This window comes from Apteryx mantelli, chromosome 9 (genome assembly GCF_036417845.1).
Source record: "Apteryx mantelli isolate bAptMan1 chromosome 9, bAptMan1.hap1, whole genome shotgun sequence".
Classification (NCBI taxonomy): Eukaryota; Metazoa; Chordata; class Aves; order Apterygiformes; family Apterygidae; genus Apteryx; species Apteryx mantelli.
Window position 1 is genome coordinate 6,525,892 of NC_089986.1, and position 21,083 is coordinate 6,546,974.

General features: G+C 46.7%; 1 protein-coding gene across 5 annotated transcripts in view; it reads right to left on the reverse strand.

The window, feature by feature from the left end:
• Positions 1 to 5,848: 5,848 nt before the first annotated feature.
• The window catches only part of TNIK (TRAF2 and NCK interacting kinase), a 203,510-nt gene continuing 188,275 nt past the window's right edge, over positions 5,849 to 21,083 (reverse strand). For all 5 annotated transcript variants that reach the window (XM_067301611.1, XM_067301614.1, XM_067301613.1 and 2 more), the window contains 9 exons: positions 18,257 to 18,371; positions 17,486 to 17,656; positions 16,617 to 16,760; positions 14,605 to 14,739; positions 13,971 to 14,071; positions 11,904 to 12,053; positions 10,489 to 10,648; positions 9,741 to 9,880; positions 5,849 to 7,998 (listed from right to left, as the gene is read on the reverse strand). In XM_067301611.1, coding sequence (XP_067157712.1) covers positions 7,915 to 7,998; positions 9,741 to 9,880; positions 10,489 to 10,648; positions 11,904 to 12,053; positions 13,971 to 14,071; positions 14,605 to 14,739; positions 16,617 to 16,760; positions 17,486 to 17,656; positions 18,257 to 18,371 — 1,200 coding nt within the window. In that variant the 3' untranslated portion in view covers positions 5,849 to 7,914. The remainder of the gene's footprint in view (positions 7,999 to 9,740; positions 9,881 to 10,488; positions 10,649 to 11,903; positions 12,054 to 13,970; positions 14,072 to 14,604; positions 14,740 to 16,616; positions 16,761 to 17,485; positions 17,657 to 18,256; positions 18,372 to 21,083) is intronic.

Sequence of the window (21,083 nt, forward strand, 5' to 3'; positions counted from 1 at the left end):
ACGCCGCTGCCCCGAAACCCTGGGTGCCGGGCGCGCAGCGCGGCTGGGCGCGGAAGAGGTACGTCCCGGGAGGGCTTGGGGAGACGGGGTCGCCTCCTTCGTTTCGCGGGGAGCCGGAGGCGCGCGGGGGATGCTCAGGGCAGGACCAGCCCCCAGAGCAGAGCCACGTCGCCCTGCACGAAGCAGTCTGCACTCTGCTCCTCGCGGGCGCTCTCTGAGCAGTCGCCCTCATCCGCCTCTTAAAAGCGCTTTCGCTGCGCACTCATTCACATCTACGCTCTAATAAGTAAACGTAAGTAGCCCTAGGAATGTGCACTGCTCCGTGCCCAGCCTTTCTGCAGGTGGCAATCCTACGGAGGCAGAACAACTGGTTAAAAATGACCAAGGGAGTGCATTTCAGCAGTGCTCTCTCATGAACTATTTCCTTCCATCATAGCTAAAATTATCTTATAAGCTGTCAGAACGCCTTAAAACAAAAAGCAATCCCCCAACCCCTCTCCCCCAGCACTCAGTACATAGATCTCAAAGACCAGTTAATGAAGGGGGAGATTTTTTCTTGTTGCTTTTGGTCTTCACAAGCAACAAATGCCAGTGCTCTGTGCTGATTTCCCTCAGAAATAGTAGTATAAAAATACCATTGAGCCTTGGTTACCTTCTCCGCTTGCATTTTATTTTTCTTGTCCATCCTCTGGGTCTTCTGCAGTCCTCCTGGGAGCAGTTACTGTCCTGGACTGAGGAGGGCTTTCCCAGAGGGTGGTTAGAGCTCAGGCACAGAAGGAGGGACAACGGGAATGGGACGGAGGGAGCATGATTGGCAAAACTGACTTGTGCTCCGGAAGATGGGACTGTATCTGAAGTTAATGAAAAACCCAAGCCTTCCCAACATTTCTATGGGTTGTTTGGACGCTGCTCAGCTCTGAGAAGTCACTACCAGTCCTTGTATTTAGGGGACAAACGAAGCAAAGGGAGACTCGCACAGTCGTAGAATGAACCTGTGAAATTTGAATGATCCAGCTAAAAGGCTGCTTTTTGCCTGTTCCTCAAACAGTCTGCAACACTGAGAACCACTGCTATGTTTCATGCCAGGGACTTGGGAATGTGTTAACAGCCTATTTCTAGAAGATGTTCCTCAACACCTTTCTTGGCTTCTATGTTGGATTTGTTTGCTAAATTACAAACCTTCTCACTGATTTTTAGCAGGAAAAGCCCTTCCAGCATATGTAGCAAAGGAGTTAGAAAACAAATGTTGTACTTAAATATTGCTTAGCACCTGCTTTAAAATATATTTTTGTGTGTATACAACATATACCCAAACATAAACAAATACAGATGTATACAGGTCTCTGTCTATATATATATATATATATACACACACACACACACACACACACACACACACACACACATACCCTTCAACAAGTAGATGTAATGCTGATACACACACATTTGTATGCATCCTGAGCATTTAAAGAAGGGGAACGCTCTATGTGTATACAGAGACATAACACAGTAAACTTACCCAGAATGTTACAATAACATACATTTTCACTAAAAGACCTACACCGGTTTGAATGCTTAGCATTTTCAGCACCACCAGCTGATCTCTGTGTTCTCAAATATTGTTAACCTTTGGCTTGACTTAGTAGTCATGCACTTTGCACGTTGGTGCAAATCTGGTCTCAGCTGGTCTGTGCAGCTTGTCCTTGCTGGACTTGCTTAGTCTCGGGCTTCGTAATCCCTGACATCATCAGCAGACAGCAACCACCTCACTGGGGCAGATCACAGCATCCATAGCAGAGATACCAAAGTCTGAATCAGTCAAGAAGCTGATTAATTCCATTATCTTCCAGATAAACTCCGATGGGTCAGGTCAGGGTTTTCACGCCAGTAGCTGAGTTATTGCTAGTCATTGGATGTTGCTCTCAATCAGTCAGACTTCACATGGGCATAAAATGCACCTTCTAAAGAGGAAGAGGAGGGGGAAAAAAAAAACGATGAGAGAAAAAAAACCACTAATCTTTGCACTGGCTTCAGAGTAAAACTTTAACTTGAGGCGAAAAGTTCATTGCATTAATCCGTCAATTGATTCCAGCCCCAGCACCTGCATTCCCCTCGAAAGCCCACATATCTGGAAAGGGTGGGGGGCACTGAGACTGAGCTTTTTGAAGTTTTCCTCATATTTGTCCTTCCGGCTGACATCTTTGACCATTTCCATTGTATGCATTTGCTCTCTGTGTTTGCGGATACCGAGGCATTTACAAGCGCCTTCTCTTTGCATTGCAGTTAGATGCTGTGAAATACCTCCATACAGGTGGGTTGGCGGGATAAGGGATTAACGGGCTCCTCAAGTTTGGCTTGGAAAACAACTGAGGGGCCTAAAGCAGTATCCCAAATTGAAACCTTGAACACTGTGAAATTCCCAGTCAGGACCAAATCCCCCTCCCACACCTCCAGGTGAGGGTAATAAGCTCCCAACTCTTCCCCCAACTCTTCCCAGCCCGTCAGACGCAGTCTGTGGCTCACGAGGGGTCTGGGATAAAGGAAAGCAACAGGACTCCCAGCGGGGTGCAGGTTACGCTGCTGGAGAAAGCCCATCTAGACACCAGAGATGGAGAACAGAGTGGCACTTCCATTGCTTTTAGCCTGCCCCAAATGCTTTTTCATCAAGAAAACCGCTGTGTGCATTTATGAGAGAGAAACTCTGACACCTGCCACTTCAGCTCCTCCGTCTGGATGGGCTCCAGCCCTCCCTGCTCAGCGGCCGCCGCTGGGTGCCCTCGCCAGCTCAGCTGCGTGATGCTGAAACGGGCGCACGTCAGAGCCCCTGGGCGTCACACGCACATGCGTCGGGGAAGAAAGTTGTCCTGTAGTGCAAGTGCTAGCCTCACGCGGCGGGCAGGACCCGGACGCTAATGCTCCAGTCTCGCTGCAGCTCTGATCTGTCGCCAGCACAAACCCCGTGGTTTCTGGGCTCTGTGCTGGCCTCCAAGTCCAGGACCATGCCTCCCCCCTTCCCCAGCCCCTCCTGCTCTTCCTCCTGTGTTAGGTGTCGTGAGCCGGTTTCGTGGTGCTTCCTTTCCTTCCTTATTCAGCCCCATCCCTTGGCCGAGGCGCTTGGGATGGCCAAGGCCAGAGCAGGGAAAGCTCGCTGGCTGCTCTGCTGGAAATCCAGAGGGTGCGCGCGGCCCCTGGGTGGAGGGCCACGATGGAGAGGGGGCCTGGCACCAGCCTCCTTAACGAAGGAAACACTTCCAGCCGCCCGGCTTTAACGTGAAAGCCCATTGCATTGCCAGCCATCACCTCCTGTGGCAGCTCCGACTGCTTTTGCTTCGGCTCTGGCTTGGAAAGCTTACTTTCGAGCCGTGGAGTACACTGGGTACCTGGAGCAGAAAGCTCATGGAAGGCAAAGCATTTCTTAATCATCTCTGGCCAAGTCCCCAGCTTGCACTGGGATCACAGCTACAAGAGGCCCCCTGCTATATGATACACCTGTCTAAAGCCTTGGTCCCACAAACCAGTGATGCAGTGTTTAAGCACGTATTTAACTCTCATTAATGCTAACGGAGTCAAGCCTGTGTTTTTTTCTGAACAGTGGGGGCTGGATTAGGCACTGTGTCTCCTTCCGCTGGTTAGCAGAGCTCAGCTCAAAGCTTGTCAGTAGACCCACTGGATTGGAAAGACCGACTTGCAGATCTCTGCTTCCCACTGGAAACACCTTGTGGAGGATATGTCAGAGTATCACATATTGGCTGTTAGATGGAAAAATCAAAGAGCAGCACACTGCAGCCTCCTACATGCTAGAACAGCATGCTAGACTCCACCAGTATAAATGATTAGCCAGTCTAATCTCTTGTACTTTTACTGGCCTGTTGCTGTGCCTAGACCTTAAAGTGCATTTATCAACACACTATAGTGCAGTTCAGGAGCAATATTATCCCCATTTTGCAGTTGGTGAGCCAAAGCATGCAGCAGTTAAATGATTTGACAAAGGCCACACAGATCACAGAGGTGAAAGGGAAGGTGGAGGCTGAACCCGGGGCCAAGAGCATCATCACTGCGGGGCCAGCCCTGCAGTGCTTATTGCTGGGACCCAGGCTTCGCCAGCTTGCCTACGGCTCATTTATGCTTTTTCTTGTACGTTGTCAGATGGTCTTTGAATATGACTAAGGATGACAAGAGCATGCATAACTGATGCAGCCCAAACCCCACCTCAGGCATCAGCAGAAAGATGCCGCCTCTTTGCAGGTGCAATAACCCCACAAACCATAACCAGGCTGATTCCAGTTGCAGATGCTCAGCATTTTATCCTGTTGCTAGTGATGCTAGAAAAAATGTCATACACCAAATTACAGGAGGCCTCAGAATAATAATAATAGTTAAAAAAATGTATGTTTGAAGGTTCTGAAAACCTTCAGGTGGCTCTGACACTGCGTCACGCAGCTGGAGATCGTCCCTCATATGCAAGGGGGGGGTCTTTCCATGAAAATGGAGTGGCTCCGAGAGATATGTTCTCACAGTTTTTCAGGGAAATGTTTAAAGCATGGAAGGGTCTGGAGTCAATGGCATGCTGTCAGCTGTCCGAGGTGTAATGCAGGCAGAATTTAATTCTTGCTTACTTTCACTATTTTGCTATCTATCATCTACTCTGTTCGGCTGTTGTTTAGGCTGACCACTGGACTGAGCTGCACCCACAGGAGCCACTAGCACCTATGTCTGTGAAGGGGAGAAATGTGTGTTCTGCCCCATCTTTTTTAAAAGGAGAGTTTGCATTGCAGTGCACAACATGCCGGGTCTCTGATCTGCACGAACACGTTGCAAAGCAGACCCAGGTGTGCGTGCACCACGGGCACTTCATGCAAACTGAGGGCGCAGAGCAGCTGGTGGTAGTGCGAAAACACAGTGGAGCTGGTCTTGTCGGGCCACCTCATTTAGCAAATGATGCTAAACATACTCGAGTGTGCTGAGCGGGGAGAAGCAATCCATTAAAGCCAGGACACATGCTGCTCAGGTGAAAGGCACAGATAGCCTCAGTTACCCACTGCTCGGTTTAGTGCCATGGTTAAACAGTCAAATCTAAACTGTTTTCTTATCTTGTAATTACCTGAGTGTTCAAAATATTTAAATGATAGGAATCCCAAATATCAGCATCCAGCTCCTTAATCTGCGTGACGTTACCTTGTATCCATGAATCTCTTAGTACTTACGTTTCCTGATCGGCATAATTTACATTATTTGCAAACAACAACACTTGTGTTATGCTGTATTGCCGTGTATATTGCTAAATATAATTAGCGTTGCACAGTGCTAGGCGTTAAAAGCAATGGGTTAAAGTTTACGGTCAGACTTCGCTTTTGAACAACCGAACACATTCTCACATCAGTAAAAGTAATTTAAAGATATGGTATGGACAGTGATGCTTCCTCTGTGGCTGGAGTAATTTACACACCCTATTTAGCGAGTCTGGGCTGTTTAAAGGCAGCTTTGATGTGAAAAACAGAGCAAAACAAAAAAGAAAACAGAAAGAAAAAAAGACAATCGAGGACCATAAGGTTGCAGCCTTCTGGGTAAAAGCCCCACGAGGCTGGGCCCGAGCCGGGCCGGGGCGCAGGGCCTGCAGGGCGCATTTGAGGGAGAGGCACGCGATGTAGGGAAACGCGTGTCTTTATAGCGACGTTCGCACCTTGCCAAGGGCGAGGGCCGTTGTGGGCCGAGGGTTTTGGAGGTGCCTGCACGCACGGGGGGAGGTGGACGAGCCACCGGTACTGGGGCCCGCGGCAGCACTGTGCCGGCAACCCGTGCGCCTTGCCAGCGGGGAAGAGTGTCGGCACAAAGGTATAAAAGGCACGGCTTCATGTTGAAGTTTTGTGTTTTATTGTAGTTGGCACCAGAAATGCGTTTGATCTATGTTATGTTCATGTACATACGCTGTAAACAAGACTGCGTTAATATTGGTTTCTTATGATTTCGCTTCAAACGACTCCATGGTTTTTAAAAAATACATTCACATACTACCTTATGTTTAAACACAATGACTCCCTTTTATTCCATAACTGTACCCCAAAACCTCACAATAAAAAAAAAAAAAAGATCATTTAAAGCTGTGTATTCTGAACTCGTCACTTCAGGGGGAAAAGAAAAAGAAAAGGAGAGAAGAGTTACCAGTTTGCAACATAAACTCAGTAACAAGCTCTGGTTTAAGGTAACCACAGTGAGAATATAAAGAGCTGGTGGCAATCCCATGAGGGAAACCGCAGCGCCGCCGGCGCGAAGCTGAGCCGCCATTTTGTGGCAGCTGGGTGGGAGCAGGAGAAGATGGCGGCAAGGTGGCGGTGGGAGAAGATGGCGGTCAGGCAGTGGGGGGAGAAGATGGCGGCAGGGTGGCACCGGTCCCCGGGGCAGGAGGACCTGTCACTGTGGCGCCAGCCTGGCTGCCCAGAGACCAAGCAGCCAAACATTTTCTTGCGGTTCACAAAAGATTCAAGGTTGACCAACTACTGTTGATTTTTTACAATTATTTTTTAATAAAGCCATTGTTGCGGAGTACACCAAGATTGCCAGTTAAGCTCTCTATATGTCGCTGGAGGTAACAGTGCTGTGATAAACAGCTAAACGAAAAAACAAACAAACAAACAAAACGAGGTAGGTTAAAAACCAGCAACACAGATCTTGTTATGCGACACCCTAATACCACAGGCAGCCATGCTTGTAGCTACTGAGAAAAGAAAAATCCCAGATACGCACTTAAAGTTTAAATCAATTGAGCAGAGTTTATAAAGACACAATTCAACCTGAACTAAATACATACACATTTCGGCACAGATGTCGTTTTTCACTGTATGTTGGGTAATTCACGGGGGTGGGATGGGGGGGCAGGAAACGAGTATAGATTCAGACCCTTGGCCAAAGAAACCACATATATATATATTTTTTAAGCTCTTTACAAGCCCGATCTGGCGAGGCACCTTGCTGTGCCGGGTTGGTGGCTTGCTTGCCCCGCGGCGCTGCCTCGCGCAGGGGCCTCCCCGCCGTGGTGCCGCGCGGGACGCCAGGCCCTGGCAGCCACCCCAGCGCCCCGGGGTGGCACGCGACGGCGGCAGTGTGTGATGGCGGCGGCGGTGGTGAGGCCATGGCGTCCCCCTCCGCGCGGCCCCCGCCCCGGCCCCTCGCCCGCCGGCGGCCGCCACAGCTGGCACCACCGCCCCCGCCGCGACTCGCCCTCACGTGAAGATCCATATAGAAATATGGATGGACAGACTGACAAGAACAGTAGCTGACTTTTATTAGTCTAAGGCTAGTAGTTTAGCCATTTAAAATCCATTTCCCAGAAGAGGGGAAAAAAAGCCCACCTGTTATTTCTCTCTCCTTTAAAAATCCGTCCAGCTGTTGCTGCCAAGAGCAACATGTAAATGTTGGTGAAGGCAAAAGATTTCTAAAATTACCCAGCTATATACGGTTACGGCCTTCATCACAAAGATAAAAGGTACATTTATTGTGCTGTCTCTCACCAGATTTAATTGGTAACTTTACAACATACTATAATATTTGATGCTAGCAGGCAGACAGAATTAAAAACAGACTCTTTGACACGGTTTCTTTCCCCGTTCTTACAAAGCAGGGGACAAAGAAAAAAGTAAAATTAAAAAAAAGAAAAAAAAAAGGAAAATTCATAACCCACTATAACACAGCTTAATCAGGAGCCCCGGAGAGGCCGGTTTGCCGAGGCCCGCGCGCGGACGCCGGCCGGGGCCGCGCTCCCGCGGGCCCCTCTGCCCGGGGCGACGGCGGCGGCGGCATGGGACGGGGCGGGAGCGCATGGTCCACCCGCATCTGCCACCGCGGCGGCATTAGTCCACATGTTCAATGTCCTTTAAATTAGAAATAATGCCATGACGGTAAGCGCCCCGTGCTCTTCTGTTACCAGTTCATCATGGAGTTTCTGTTGAGGGTCATGAAAAACACTTGGCTACTTCCTCCGGATCTCACTGATGCAAAAAACACCTGTTTTGGGGGAAGAAAGCACAGCACGAGGTCAGCTCCGAAGCAGTCAGGCAGCATCGCTGACCAAATCAAAAACTCAGATCAAATCAAAACCACTTAGTAATAGGCATGGTAATAAAGCGCTGAGTCACCTCTATCTTGCTATCAATACCAAGGACAGCAAGGTTTGGAACGCCTTAAAAATACCAAGTTTATCACATATTATTTATCGCCATGGCACCATTTATTATGCAATATTAATAAGACCCTGTTTTTAGTGGCTTATACCTTTGCTAAACGTTAACCATTTGGGTCGATACCCTAACGTGGTAGTTATCTGCCTCAGCTGAAAATATTTCTCTTTGCAAAAGTCAGTCACAGTATTTTAGCTGGTTTTGAAAACTAGGTTAGGGAAAACTACTTTCTTTCAATCTGTTAAAAGAACAGAAATGTATCAGGCCTTTCTGTGAAGAATACGACTTTTGGTGCTCCTTTGAAGATCCACCAACATTTGACCACAATAGAAGGCTTTAAAAATAAGTAAGTCATAATTTGCAGATCCTTAAGGGGACACATCTTCAGCTTCTGCAGCTAAAATATCTGAAGTCTCTGTCCTTTTTAAAATAAAAATTATTCAGTCTTCACCTGTCTTTTACTGCTAACCATTTCTCCAGAAAGAGAAACATCTGTGTTTAGCATTTCAAATCTACCAGTGATCAGTTGGTTCCAGTGTTATAGCAAGATAGCAAGATATAGCAAGATTATAGCAAGATTGGGGTGCGTTTTTCAGTTTGCTTAGAAAAGAAAAAAATCAATAGGAACAAAACAGAAAAAAATCATTTTAAAAAACTGTATAAAACCTGCAGAGTCAAGTACTCAAAAGTTAGGAAAAAAACAAACTATGGCTATTTGGGCAATTAAAATTCAGCTTCTTGGGCAGCTTCCTTATGCTACATTTTAACTGCATGCTTAAGAAATATTTTTTCTTCAGAACTCCAGATTAACTCTGTGCAATGCTAGGCCAAAGCTCATTTAATGAGCAGCTATTCAATAAAATGATTCTGGCCTCAAACCTTATTTATTGCATGGTATTAAACCCTGCTCTGATGATAGAACAATCAGCTTCTTCACGTGTTCCATGATCGTAATCATTATGAGAGAATTCCCTACTGCGTAGTCCCAATTTATCCTTGTGAAACCTTCTGAGACGAGCAAATACTGTTGTCCCCATTCTGCAGGTTCTTGCGTTCAAAATATAACTCTCCTTGTCCTAAGAGCAGCTGTCAAGTGCTCCACAACTCTGTAAATATGAGGCAGGGCTCTATGTCGATCCCCCTCAAATGGTATAAACCTATGAAAAACTGCCCCAAATCAAAGAAGAACTCAATAGCAGAGATGAGGGTAGAAACCAGATCTACAGTTCAGCATTCAACCATCTCTTTCATGAAAATATTCCTTTTCCTCCTGCAATTTCTCCTTCCCTCATTCCCTACACTTAATGTTTAGATGCAACACTAGAGAGAAATTCAAGTCAAGTCAATGCAGATCTTAGCCTGTAGTGGAAGTGGATCTTGCAGATCTTCTCACCACAGGCTGAGATCTGCATCTACTTAAGGGAATGAATTGGAGTGGGTTTATTGGTACTATTTTTAAAGCAGACCTTCAAATTAATTACTTATTAACCTCAAGATAAATTAGACTTAGAGTCAAAAAGTAGCTGGTTGTAGCTTAAAGCATAGATAGAAGCTTTGACGTGGACTTACCTTATCATTTCTTTCACATAGAAACTTTAACCTTTGAGCTCGCTTGTGCATAAATACTCCATCCAAATGTCCTGTCTCCACTGACCGGATTTCAATAGCTTTCTCTCCCCAGCCCATTATTTGATTGGAATGAATGTAGGCTGTCAAAAGGAAGTGTTTGGTAGGTGTTACAATATGTGTTGAGCTAAATATTATACAATGGGCAGAAAAACTCTCATCAGCTGTTATTCAAAGCCTATTTAGATGAACCACAGAGCTCTGATTGCCAGAGGCACAGAAAGTCAGACATAGGCCCTCAGCAACAACTGCCTTTATATAGCGCCTTTCATCCAGAAGGTGCTGAGTACTTTAAACAGAAGAAGTATCACTTCTCCCTCTTTCTGTAGATGAGAAGCTGCGTCATCGAGCAGGCTGGTGAGCTGCCTGCAGAGGTCGTGGAGCTGAGCAACAGCAAAGCCAGAAGAGCAACCCAGGTTTTCCCAGCTCTGCACCCAGTACCTTTTCCACTCAGCACAGGATCTCACCATTGCAACAGCTTATACTTCAGATGAACCAGACCTAAAATCTTGAAGTCACTTGCCCTTGCTGTGCAGGACCAAACTGTAGACATTTTGCAATTATATCTATTATCTGGCTATGAGAGGTTTACCTTGATTAACAAGAGCCCAAATGACTAATCTCATCCTTGACTCGTCATCTTTATTTGTCAAGTGTATTTTATCAAGGGGAAGAGGAAGGGTTGACCTACCCACAGATGTAGGCATTTCTCCCCACTGGAGCACCACGTCTTTAGTTATCCGTCCATAGGTGTTCACATATACTCCTTCATCCTCATAGCACACAAGCATCTCCATCCCGTCTGTTTTAGGCAGGATGACAATGGCGTGAGGAGTAATATTGCCCTGAATCTGCAGTCAAAATAAACCCTAAAAGTCAGAATTACACTGAATGGAGGAAGGGGTAGGGGGAAGGGAGCAGAGCCTTAGAAAAACAAAACCCAAAACCAAATCAGGAACAAAACTCTCACTCCATTCAACAAACAGGCATTGACTTTTAGAGATAAGCTTGAAGGAGAATAAACTGTCATATTTACCCTACCATCAAAGCTGTCATATACGTCAAGGATAAACAGGTTCAGTAATCATGAAGAGAGCACAACATATACGCCCCCCCAAAATGATGGCTGACGTTTGGCAGTAACACAAATCAGCTGCTACTGACTGATGAATCCATCTTCTATTCAAATTAAGGAAAACAAAAACAGAATTCTACATGCAGCTCTAGGGAGGAAATATTCCCATTTTCTTGAGCAATCAGTTGCTAGCTCCAAGGGTAGCTACAGTAACTTTCAACCCATGTCTGACCTTCCAAAGCTAAGACAACATAACCAGTCCAAACTGCCCTAGCTTCCTTGCCACCTCTCGTAGAGGATGCTCTGCTGCTCAGATCACATTCAGCAATTCCTGGATTTGATTAAAAACACAATTCTTGCAGGCTAATTTCTCACACTGCTTGATCCAACAGCATGGACAGAGCTTGAATGAGCACACAAGAAAATCCTCATCTACACTATCTTTTGTAGCACTGTGATAGCTTATGGACCTGAGAGACATCCTCTGGTGAGTTCCACCTGGCAGTGGGGTTTCAGGAATTTCGAGCAGCAGGCTTACTGAGATTTGGGCTACCCTAATCCTACAACCCTTGCTTAGGAAACATGCGCTGCCTCAAGCAAGAAGCAAGGACCTGTTGGTGAGCACATCTGCTATGCCATGCCAAGGGAGAGCACACTGGGCAATCAGTGCTTCGTGGATCTATTCTTCCCAATAAACAAGAAACTGGTTTCATGGTATCTTGCCTTACAAAGAGCCCCATTACTGCTCTGTGCAGTGTATGGACAGAGTCTCCCTTCCATGGGACCTGACCAACCTTTAATCTGACTGCTTGGGCACTGGGACAGAAATAGCCTGTGTAAATAACCAATATTAAGTATGTGATACCTCCAAGTCCTCTTTAATCAATTATCAATTAGGACAGCACTGGAGCATGTCATACCCATGGCAAGATGTCACCTGACTGGTCACCATTTCTGACACACTGAAAGCCCATCCAAACCTTGCTGGTGACCTGTGTTACTCATGCAGCAGCACTCCTCCATGTACTCACGTGAGATGGTATATAGATATCATAAGAGTTCCCAGAATCTACATCAATCACATGGAAACCAGTATGTGATCCAAAGATAACCTTGAGTCTCTGACCCTCTTCTACAGTGAGATCCACAAGCAATGGTTTGTGCTGGAGATCTGCAAAAGACTTTTATAATCCTTTCAGTGAGTACCATGGAAAACAAACAAATTCCCATAGCAGCAGCCTGATAGTTTTGAAATCATATTTGTCTGGATGTTTCCTATTAAATAAGTAATTTATATTCCGGTCTCCCTGTTCCTGTGTCAGATGCCTCGGAGGGTATTACTCAGTCACTCCAGCCATCTAAGCAGATTTGCTGCTGTAGCTTTTTTATAGAAATACATCTTAGGAGAAGCTACTGAGCACGGATGCATCTTCCTCCCTCCCTGCAGAAGTGACAGCCTGGCTTCTGACATGGTACATAAATGTTGCACTAGCCACGAAGGGCCAGCAGTCCCTGTAAAATATGACTCCAGCAGCTGGAATGAAAGCTTGAAAATCAGACCTCTGTGGGTAGGAGTACCGCAAGGTGGCTGCATAAAAAACCCCCAAGGGCTCTCCCTCCCAAGGCTGCCGCAAAGCGTTCACCCTTGCCAAACACAGCTCTTCTCCCCCAGAAACCCAAAGCCAGCCCTAGGATTTGGTCCCTAAAGGAGGGCAACGGAGAGCTCAGTTTTACATGAGTGCGTCGTTCAGGCAGCACGCGGGGAGCCCCCTCTGCCTGCGCTGCTCGGGGTGACAAGAGCAAAGTCTGCAAACAGCAGTGAGCACCCACCTCCCCTCTTGCAGGGATCACCGCTCCAGCTGACATGAGCCAGGCAAGCAAAGAGCTATTTTTCCCTGTTCCAGCCAACCTGGTGGATGCAGGCTAGGGACCAGCTCTCTGATACAGTCAGGTCTGGGACAGATTATCTCTCCATAACTTAGTTTCTCAACAGGAGCGTGAAACACCACCGTGAGGAGAAACAGGCTATTTGCTCTCTGCACAGGGACCATGCTAAATCTTGACAGTGGAAATCAGTGAATGGTACTTGCTGCTGTCCCCAGAGATCCCTGCCTAGAGGGCATGGAAAGGATGCTCAGCCCACAGGCCAGAAAAGCAGCACCAGGAGCACTAAGCAGCGTCCTTGCTACCTACCCACAGGGTGTGGAGGCTGGATCCTATACTTTTTTTAATGCTGCTGAGCTCTTTATGTCACCGAGCCCATTTATTCTGGCCTTTGTTCAGGGAAAGCAAATGTGAGCTAATACTGAATAAACCCATTTATGTTGCAAGGATGCAAAATAAGATTACTCAGCATGAAAGTCTCTAGAAGACACTGCCCCTTGTGACTTGCCTCTGCACAGGGCTTAGGATGGAAAGTGCTTTAAAGTACTAAGTACAAAATACTCTTTGGCTGGTTATACAGGAGAAAGGTCTCACTGAAGGAAGTTGAGGGAGACGAAAGGGAGAAAAACAGAGAAAGAGTGGGTCATTCTCTTGGACTTTCTATCCTGAAAATGAACTCACATTGCAGAAGGTGAGAGGACTTTGCAAAATAAAAATGGAAAATAATGCCAAACGCATTTCAAACTATACATTAAAAATTAGTTAAGAGGTAAAAAAAAAAACCCACCCCCTCCCATTTTATTCATGGACATTTAGTCAGCTTTCTGCAAACTTCCCAAAGCCTCCCAGCATTAGCTATTATCAGCACTTAATTGTTAGCCACATGCAGCCTGTATCAGCATCTCTTCAGGCAAGGATTTCAGAGTACTCTCCTGCCAGGGGAAGCGCAATGACTGTTACGTTTTTGCAGAGTAGTTTTGTTTGCACCCTCAAGGTCTGAAAGCCCCTGGCAGCTCACAGAGAGACTGCTGGGCAATGCTGCAGGCGCTCCTCTTCACTGCCCCACGAGAGGCTGCCCCCAGCTCGCTGCCACAGCTTGCTAGGGGTCCCAGAGAGCACAGCTGCATATGCGAGATACTTTTCTACTCTGCACAGTAAAGAAATCCCATGCATTTACAATTACAGAGTATATTTTGATAGTAAGATAAACATACCTTAAATGCCATAAACTTGTGATATGGTTTAGGAGCCCAAGCATATATCTCTACAGCATTCTTTAAGGCAATCACCAAGAACTTGATTCTTTCATATTTCACTAAAATCAAAATAAAACTGATTTTTAAAACATCCACTTTCATTCAAACAAGACTGAACAATTCATCTCCAGGAAGAGCTTCTAAGGCTATCTCTCTGTTGGTTGCCATCTGGTAAGGTGTGCACCTATAGATGAATATCAAGTTTATTCATGGCTGTGGTCTACACATACTTCCTGTCCAGTCTCCCTATCTATGTTCAAAATACCATCTGCGCAACAGTGTTTTCACAGAACAAATAGCCTACAAATATGGAGAAATCCTTATTTTCCTTTTTGATCAGATCTGATTGGATTATAGGCTAAAAATCCCAAAAGACATCAAGTATCTTTTGCCTGTAATTAATGTAGTAAATGATTCATCAGATAAATTGGAAGATTTCTAACAACAAGCTATTTTAACACAGATATTTTCTTCAGAAATTCTTCCTTTAGATTAAACTTTCTTCCACCCACAGCAGACAGTGAAAAAAGCAGCACAGCCTCCAGGCTCATTCCCGAGAGCCACCCCAGCACGGCAGTCCCCAGCCACTCACCAACTTTGTAGTGGATGCAGCCCTCCAAGTCTCCGACCGTGATCCAGCCTTGCTTCTTCTCTACTTCGGGGTCGTTGTGTAAAATTCTGTTTCTTAACCACGAGAGATAGTACACCCGCAGCTTGTTCTTCTTTCCTGTTGGGAGAGGAGACTTCCCAGTAAGAGCTAACAAGAAGTAATGAAGAGAAAACACGCAGCCGCAACCACGCAGGCACAGTCCTGGGCTCCAGCTCTCCCTGTGACACAGCCGCTGGGGGAGAGCTCTTTCATGGAAAATCTTAAGATTTCAGTGTCTCTTTTCACTTACCATTAGATAAAAGCAAAGTTTTTTTGCAGTGACATTGAAAATAATATTATAACGGTCTTTAGGGTTTTTTTCTTGTAAAAAGCTCTGATACCTGCACATGTCTAATGCAAAGAAGAGACCAGACTTCAGCCTCCCACGCTGCAGGTGGATGCTCTAAGAGACAGACTCTCTCACTTACTCACAGATTGGAAACGTTCCATTTTGTGTAAATAAATGTGCATAGAGAGAGAATCAGGCAAAGCAGGGACATGAACCCAGCTCTCTTACATCTTAGCAAGTTATCCAACCACTGAACTACCTGGCACTTGGTTTCTTTTTCTCTCTTCTGCTTCACACACCAGCAATTCATCCTGGAACTAAGACACCATCCCAGAGAGTTTTACAGGCACAATTACATAGCTGAAAATTTTCCTGGATTTTATGAATGACCATTCTCTGACGAAAAAATTCCTAATCAGAAAACTTCTAACCAGCTCTCACAGCTATCACAGCAATACTTTAGAGATATGGCTAAGCAAAATGTGCCTTTGGCTCAGGCAAGAAAGGCTCTCACTTTTGGTGACAGAAATCCTGGGAACAGTTCACCCACGCTTACTGTGTTACAGCTCTGGGCAGTATTCTCACACTAACTTTCTCCTTTACTGTTCCCACATTTATGCAGTTTCTGACATATGCTATCCGCAACCCTTCCTAGGCACGTCCCAACACACGATTTTAGTTTAGCGCATGAGCTCCTCTGTTTGCGATACGTGCTGCGATTTGTTGATAAGCTCCGTGCTGGGCTATACGGCACTGAGGCAGTGCTGTATTTCTGCAAGTCTCTGTCCCCTCTAGTGGCTACAACCTGGCTAGAAACCTCCCCGCTGCAAAGCCCTGTTACGGCGACACAAAATAACTTCCACCGAGGTCAGTGGGAGCAGACTGAAATTATAAACCAAGAGACCTGTCGGCTAATGCCCACTCACACATTTCCACAGTCCCGCCCAGCTCTTTCGCACCGCTGCCTCAGAGGCCAATATTCCCCGGGGAGCTCTACCCTCCTGTTAATCTTCCAGCTGTACTAAAACCCCTTGCTCCTACAGCTGTGTTCTCAACAACACAGTGGAGTTGCAGAACAAAGCAAATCACCAAGCAGCGTTTTCTGAAGAGCTCCACCTTAACTAAGGCAACAGTAATTTACAGTTTAACAGCCAGTAAGTCGAGGGAAAATTATTGAACAACATGAAAGTAAAGAGAAGGGGGATATGAAGCAATTTTCCTAAAGAGCATTTCTCTTGCTGTCCTCCATGAGAGTTCCCAGGCAGACATCAGCAGGAGAAGGCTCTGTCCCGGCTCCTCCACCTGCGTTTTTGGGGACCGGAGGCTGTGCTCCTCTCTCTACAGGGAGGGCAGCTGGGCACTCTCCTGTGAGGTTTGACTACGGCGGTTTTACCCTCTTGCCAGAAAGCACCCACGGGTGTGAGCTGGGAGCTCTGGAGGCTGAACCCTGAGGCGAGACAAGCCCTTGGCCCTCGCCATGCCTAGGGCACCTGGAGCACAGATGGATGCCTAAGTAGAGGCCTGCCTGTACACTCAGACCCAAAAGCAGAGCTTGCCGCCCTGTCAGACCATGATTGCCCTCCCTGTTGGGTTTTGTCTGAGTGGGACCTGCTCGGGGAATAGGAATGAAAAGGTTAATGAACCACGGAGAGAGCAGCAACTGTACCTGATATTGTCACGAGGACGTTAAGGCCCTCTAGTACGTCCATCTGTTGAAATCGCCGTCTGTTGATCAGGTTGTAGACCTTCCCTTGTCCACTTCGATCCAGTAGCATCAGGCCATTTTCTGTGCCCACCAGGAGATTTACACCTGTGCATGAAACAGAGAGGATAACTGGCACTGAGATCCACGGCTGCAGCCCGCAAGGGCCTGCTCCAAAGGATTATATCCTAAGCTCGCTCGCTCCTACCTCAGACACCACCAAAAGGGTGACAGTCACAACTAAGGGTGGTGTTCCTATAAGCATCAAGGGTCACTCTTACAGCAAAACCAAGACTTAAAATACTTTACGCTTTGGTACCTTTCCACATTGCTTTCATTAGTGGAAGTAAAATAATGTTTACTATCAGGCAAAAACCAGGAAGAAAAAGTTTAACTGCTAGGGTCAGAGTCACCACTGATTTGAAGCCACAAAGGTACTTTTGGTAACTTAATCTCATTCTGCCTCTTAGGAGCCAGACTGCCACATTATGGCCTTGGCGGGAAGGATATGCAATGCAAACTGCTGGATGACACCCAGGAAACAAGCACGTGTCTTCCTGAGACAGCAAGCTCAATCTTCAAGCTATCACACGCATACGCAGGTACCCACGGTTGCGACGGGGGACTGAGCGTCCCTGCGTACCTCCTGGCCCAGTTAGTGCATGCGAGCATGCTCAGGGACACAAGGACAGAATGGGCATTCGCCTCGTGCAGGATGGAGAGCGGGGCCACCCGAGGCAGAGGCTCAGTTCTGGTATAAATCATTCATGTTTTCTTGCTAGCCACATGCTCCCGGAAACTTTGCAGAGGGTGGCGCGTAATGAGGAGCTTACCCCACAGAGCAGCGCAGAGTATTTCCGAGTTGAAGCGCTTCTTGTACTTCCGGATCTCGGGGGTATCGCTGTGGGGGCGGATGTTGGTGGGGTTCACGTTCACCACGGAGATCTTTCGCGCTTCGTTCAGCTTGGCCTGCTCTTGTCTGAGCAGTTCACTGGTGAACAGTGCTGGAAAGAAACAAAACAAAACCAGGAGCCATGACTGACTGGCTCTATATACCTGTGCTCTCAGGATTTTGGGGAATAGGAAGAAACTACTCAAATTTTTTCTGACAAGGGAGTCATCACTGTGTTACAAGCTATTAGTTTTGAGAGAGGAGCTCAGTGTCTCATCGTGGGTTTGAACCAACATCAAATACGTAAGTAGATGATGTGCCCAGACCCCCAACCCAGCCTACAAAGTTGACCAACGCTATTCTCTGCCTGTCTGTCCACATCCATCCATTTTCCGTGATTTCTGAGCAATTGTAAGCTTTTTGGAGCTGTTTGTCACCTCCCAATTCTGCAAAGGAGGCCTCAACATTTTTCCCAGCTGCACTTACAGACAGGGATAGATGGATTTTTGCTATTTCCTTTTCTCTCTCAGGCCTTTCTTGTGGTATTTTACTGGTGGGGAGAGAAGGATTTGTATGAAGTTGGAGAGCACAAGGATACAAACATGAGCAATATTTGGACAAGAGTAAGCGAAAGCTGAAAGAGACTCGGTTTGGTTATGCAGCTTCCACGAGCTGGCTTTTGTGAGGCCACCCCGTCCACATTGCTTCCTACCAGTAGCAGATGATTCTTCATCTTCATCTTCATCTTCATCAGTAGGTGAGGTCTGATACACTCTGGTGTCCACAAACGGCGTGAAAGAGGCTTTGGTGCTACTTCCCATACCATACTGGAAAATAAAGAGCAGAGCGAGAGCTCAGAGCACAGAAATAACAATAATATTGGCGGGGGGAGCTTCCATTTGCACACCCCGTGCCTGCCCCGGCAGTGCTCTTCATGAACCCTCTGTTTTCGGTGATTTTCTATGAACATTTGCTCCTCCTCCCCCAGTCATTCATCAGGGAAGACACGAGAGGGGACGCAGGGAAGCCTGTGGAGCACCAGCAGGCGAAAGGACGGCAGCGGCTGGGCGAGCGGGGCCGGGGCCGGCCGCGCGGCTCACCTCGCCGCCAGAAGCACAGCGCGGCCGCAAGCCGTGTTAGCTGAGAAGCCGCAGCGTCGGAGGCAAAAGTAAATGCGGGTAAAAATAACCTCCCCGTGTCTAATACACCTGCCTCAAAAGTCCAGCGCGGGATGTCGAGCAGGCAAGGGCTGGTTTGTTTTGCACGTTACTGTGATCTCCTGCCCCTCATACTTGCCAATGAGCCTTGCAGAAGAGCTCTGGGAGCCCCAGGAAAGCCCACGGTGTTGCACTGCTCCACAGCGTAACCACCGTGTGCAACACATTACACTGACAAAGCACCACAGAAGGAACTTAAAGAGTTTCGAAAAAGTGCCGCTTTCCTCATGCCAATGCCTTAGCCAAACGCCTACCTAGCACAGTCTGAAGGAAGACTTTATTTTAATGGGTTGTAAAAATCTATTTTAGAACCTGTAAAACTTCCACAAGAGAGCTCATGCAGCCATAATACCACTTCAGGCTTATTGTCCGTTATCTAGTGATCTGCTGGGCTCAGACCAAAATACGGATTCTCCCAGGAAAGCAGCACATCTCAGCTCTCAAGCAAAATGCCTATTTTTCATTCTGCTGGGCTATGTCATCACCAGTCCCCAAATCTATCACTGAGGCACGACTGAGCAGAGCTCCTTCAGTATGCCTGGCTACTCAGATTTTGGGAGAAAGTTATGCGCTTGAGGTGGGAAGAAGCAGAAAAGGTTTGGGGGTGAGTCGTATGGTTAGTTAGGGAGAGCTTTTTAGGGAGAGCCGATATGCAAAACCATTAGAAGACAGCCTTACCCACATTGCTCTATCCCCCCTCAAACACTGGTATTTATCACATATCACGTGTACGTCACAGATAGTATCATGTATGGGTTATGTGTAATTTCAATAAAGTATTTTAAATTGTCTACAACATTTCAAGTGAGAATGCAGAAAAGGCCATTCCTAAGTTAATAAAACTTGACCTGAACATATCATAAGGAACGGCAGAGGCAATATTTCACTACGGGAATTTGGAGAGGAACACATTATAACATCACTTTGCTTTCTTCTGAAGTCATTGCTTTGTTAAGGCAGAAAATGAGGCTAAGACCTTCTCCCAAGCAAAATGAAATCTTTATCTTGGGAGTCAAAGTGACATGATCTCCCCTCCTTGTTGAGCAGTTTATATTTCTTATTACACTATTTACCCAGGATATTCTTTATTTATGACCTATATTAAGAGCTGTTACAGTAGCGAAAATCAAATCTTTCAACAGAAGCAGCAACAGCAGGACTGTTCACATTTTCCTTCCTCAGGACATTTTCCTTCCCTAAAATAAATCTTCCTTAGCTTTCTTTCAAGTCACTAAGTCACCAGCACCAAGCCTGTTATCCATGTTCAAAGCCAAAGCTGGCAGCCGCCACGCTGGCAAACCGCATGGATAAGAAGATCAGCACCCACAGGAGAGCCACGCATCCCTCGTGGGTCTGCCCTGCTCTAAAGAAGCTGCATGGAAAAACTGCAGCTCTCATGGTGCAGGCAGGAAGAATTAACCCAATGAATCGAAGAGTGGATATACAGTTGAAAAGAGCACTCTCAAATTTTGCATGTTTCCAGTATTTCGCCACGGCAAATTCAACTTTGACTGTGGGCCAGAGGCGACGGAGGATGGAAACTACCAGGAGAGGCTTCCTGGCTGGAACGTGCCAGGGGAAGGGCCCCGGGGGCCGCCGGAGCGGCTCCTGGCTTGGGCCCCTTGCCGGTGGCACCAAACTCGCTGCGGCGCTGCTAGGAGCCTGGACGAAGGGCTGCATCCATCTCCTGCGCCTGCCGACGCGCTGCGCCTCTTGCTTCGCTCGCTATCTGTATGCCAACAGCGTCGTCACATCGCTTTTGTTTCCATAGAAACAGGATGAATTTCCAAAAAATAAATGGTAACTAAGAGCTGTGCAAGGAGTTAATTGCCTGAGGCAGAGAACACTGCAGGAAAAGATAGCGTATTTGCATGTACAGTATGGCCAAAATGTCAGTATGTGCGTATCAGATATACTCCCTACTCTGTTTCATTCATACACAATAAACACATTTTTCCTGCATAGCATGTTTTTTCCATAAAGACCAGCAGTTCAAGGAGAAAAAATCCAGTATTTACAGGGATCCTTTCCTGATCCAGATGCTTTCAAATAAATGACTTATGATGTACAAAGCCTTCATTTGGATGCACCCACCATCTTTTTTCTTTGCTCAGATTCAGCTGTTCTTCTCCTAAGAAACTGGCATTTTAGTAATATTTAAATAACAGATTTGGAAGTTAAGACCTCACCTTGCTGCAGGTCCTGTTCAACCTTCTATAAACCTCTGTCTCAGCTTATAGAGACAGTATCAAGCTGCAGATGAGATAATGTGAGGTCCCTTTCAATCCCCTTCATCCTGACACATCGCAGCTGGTTCTGCAG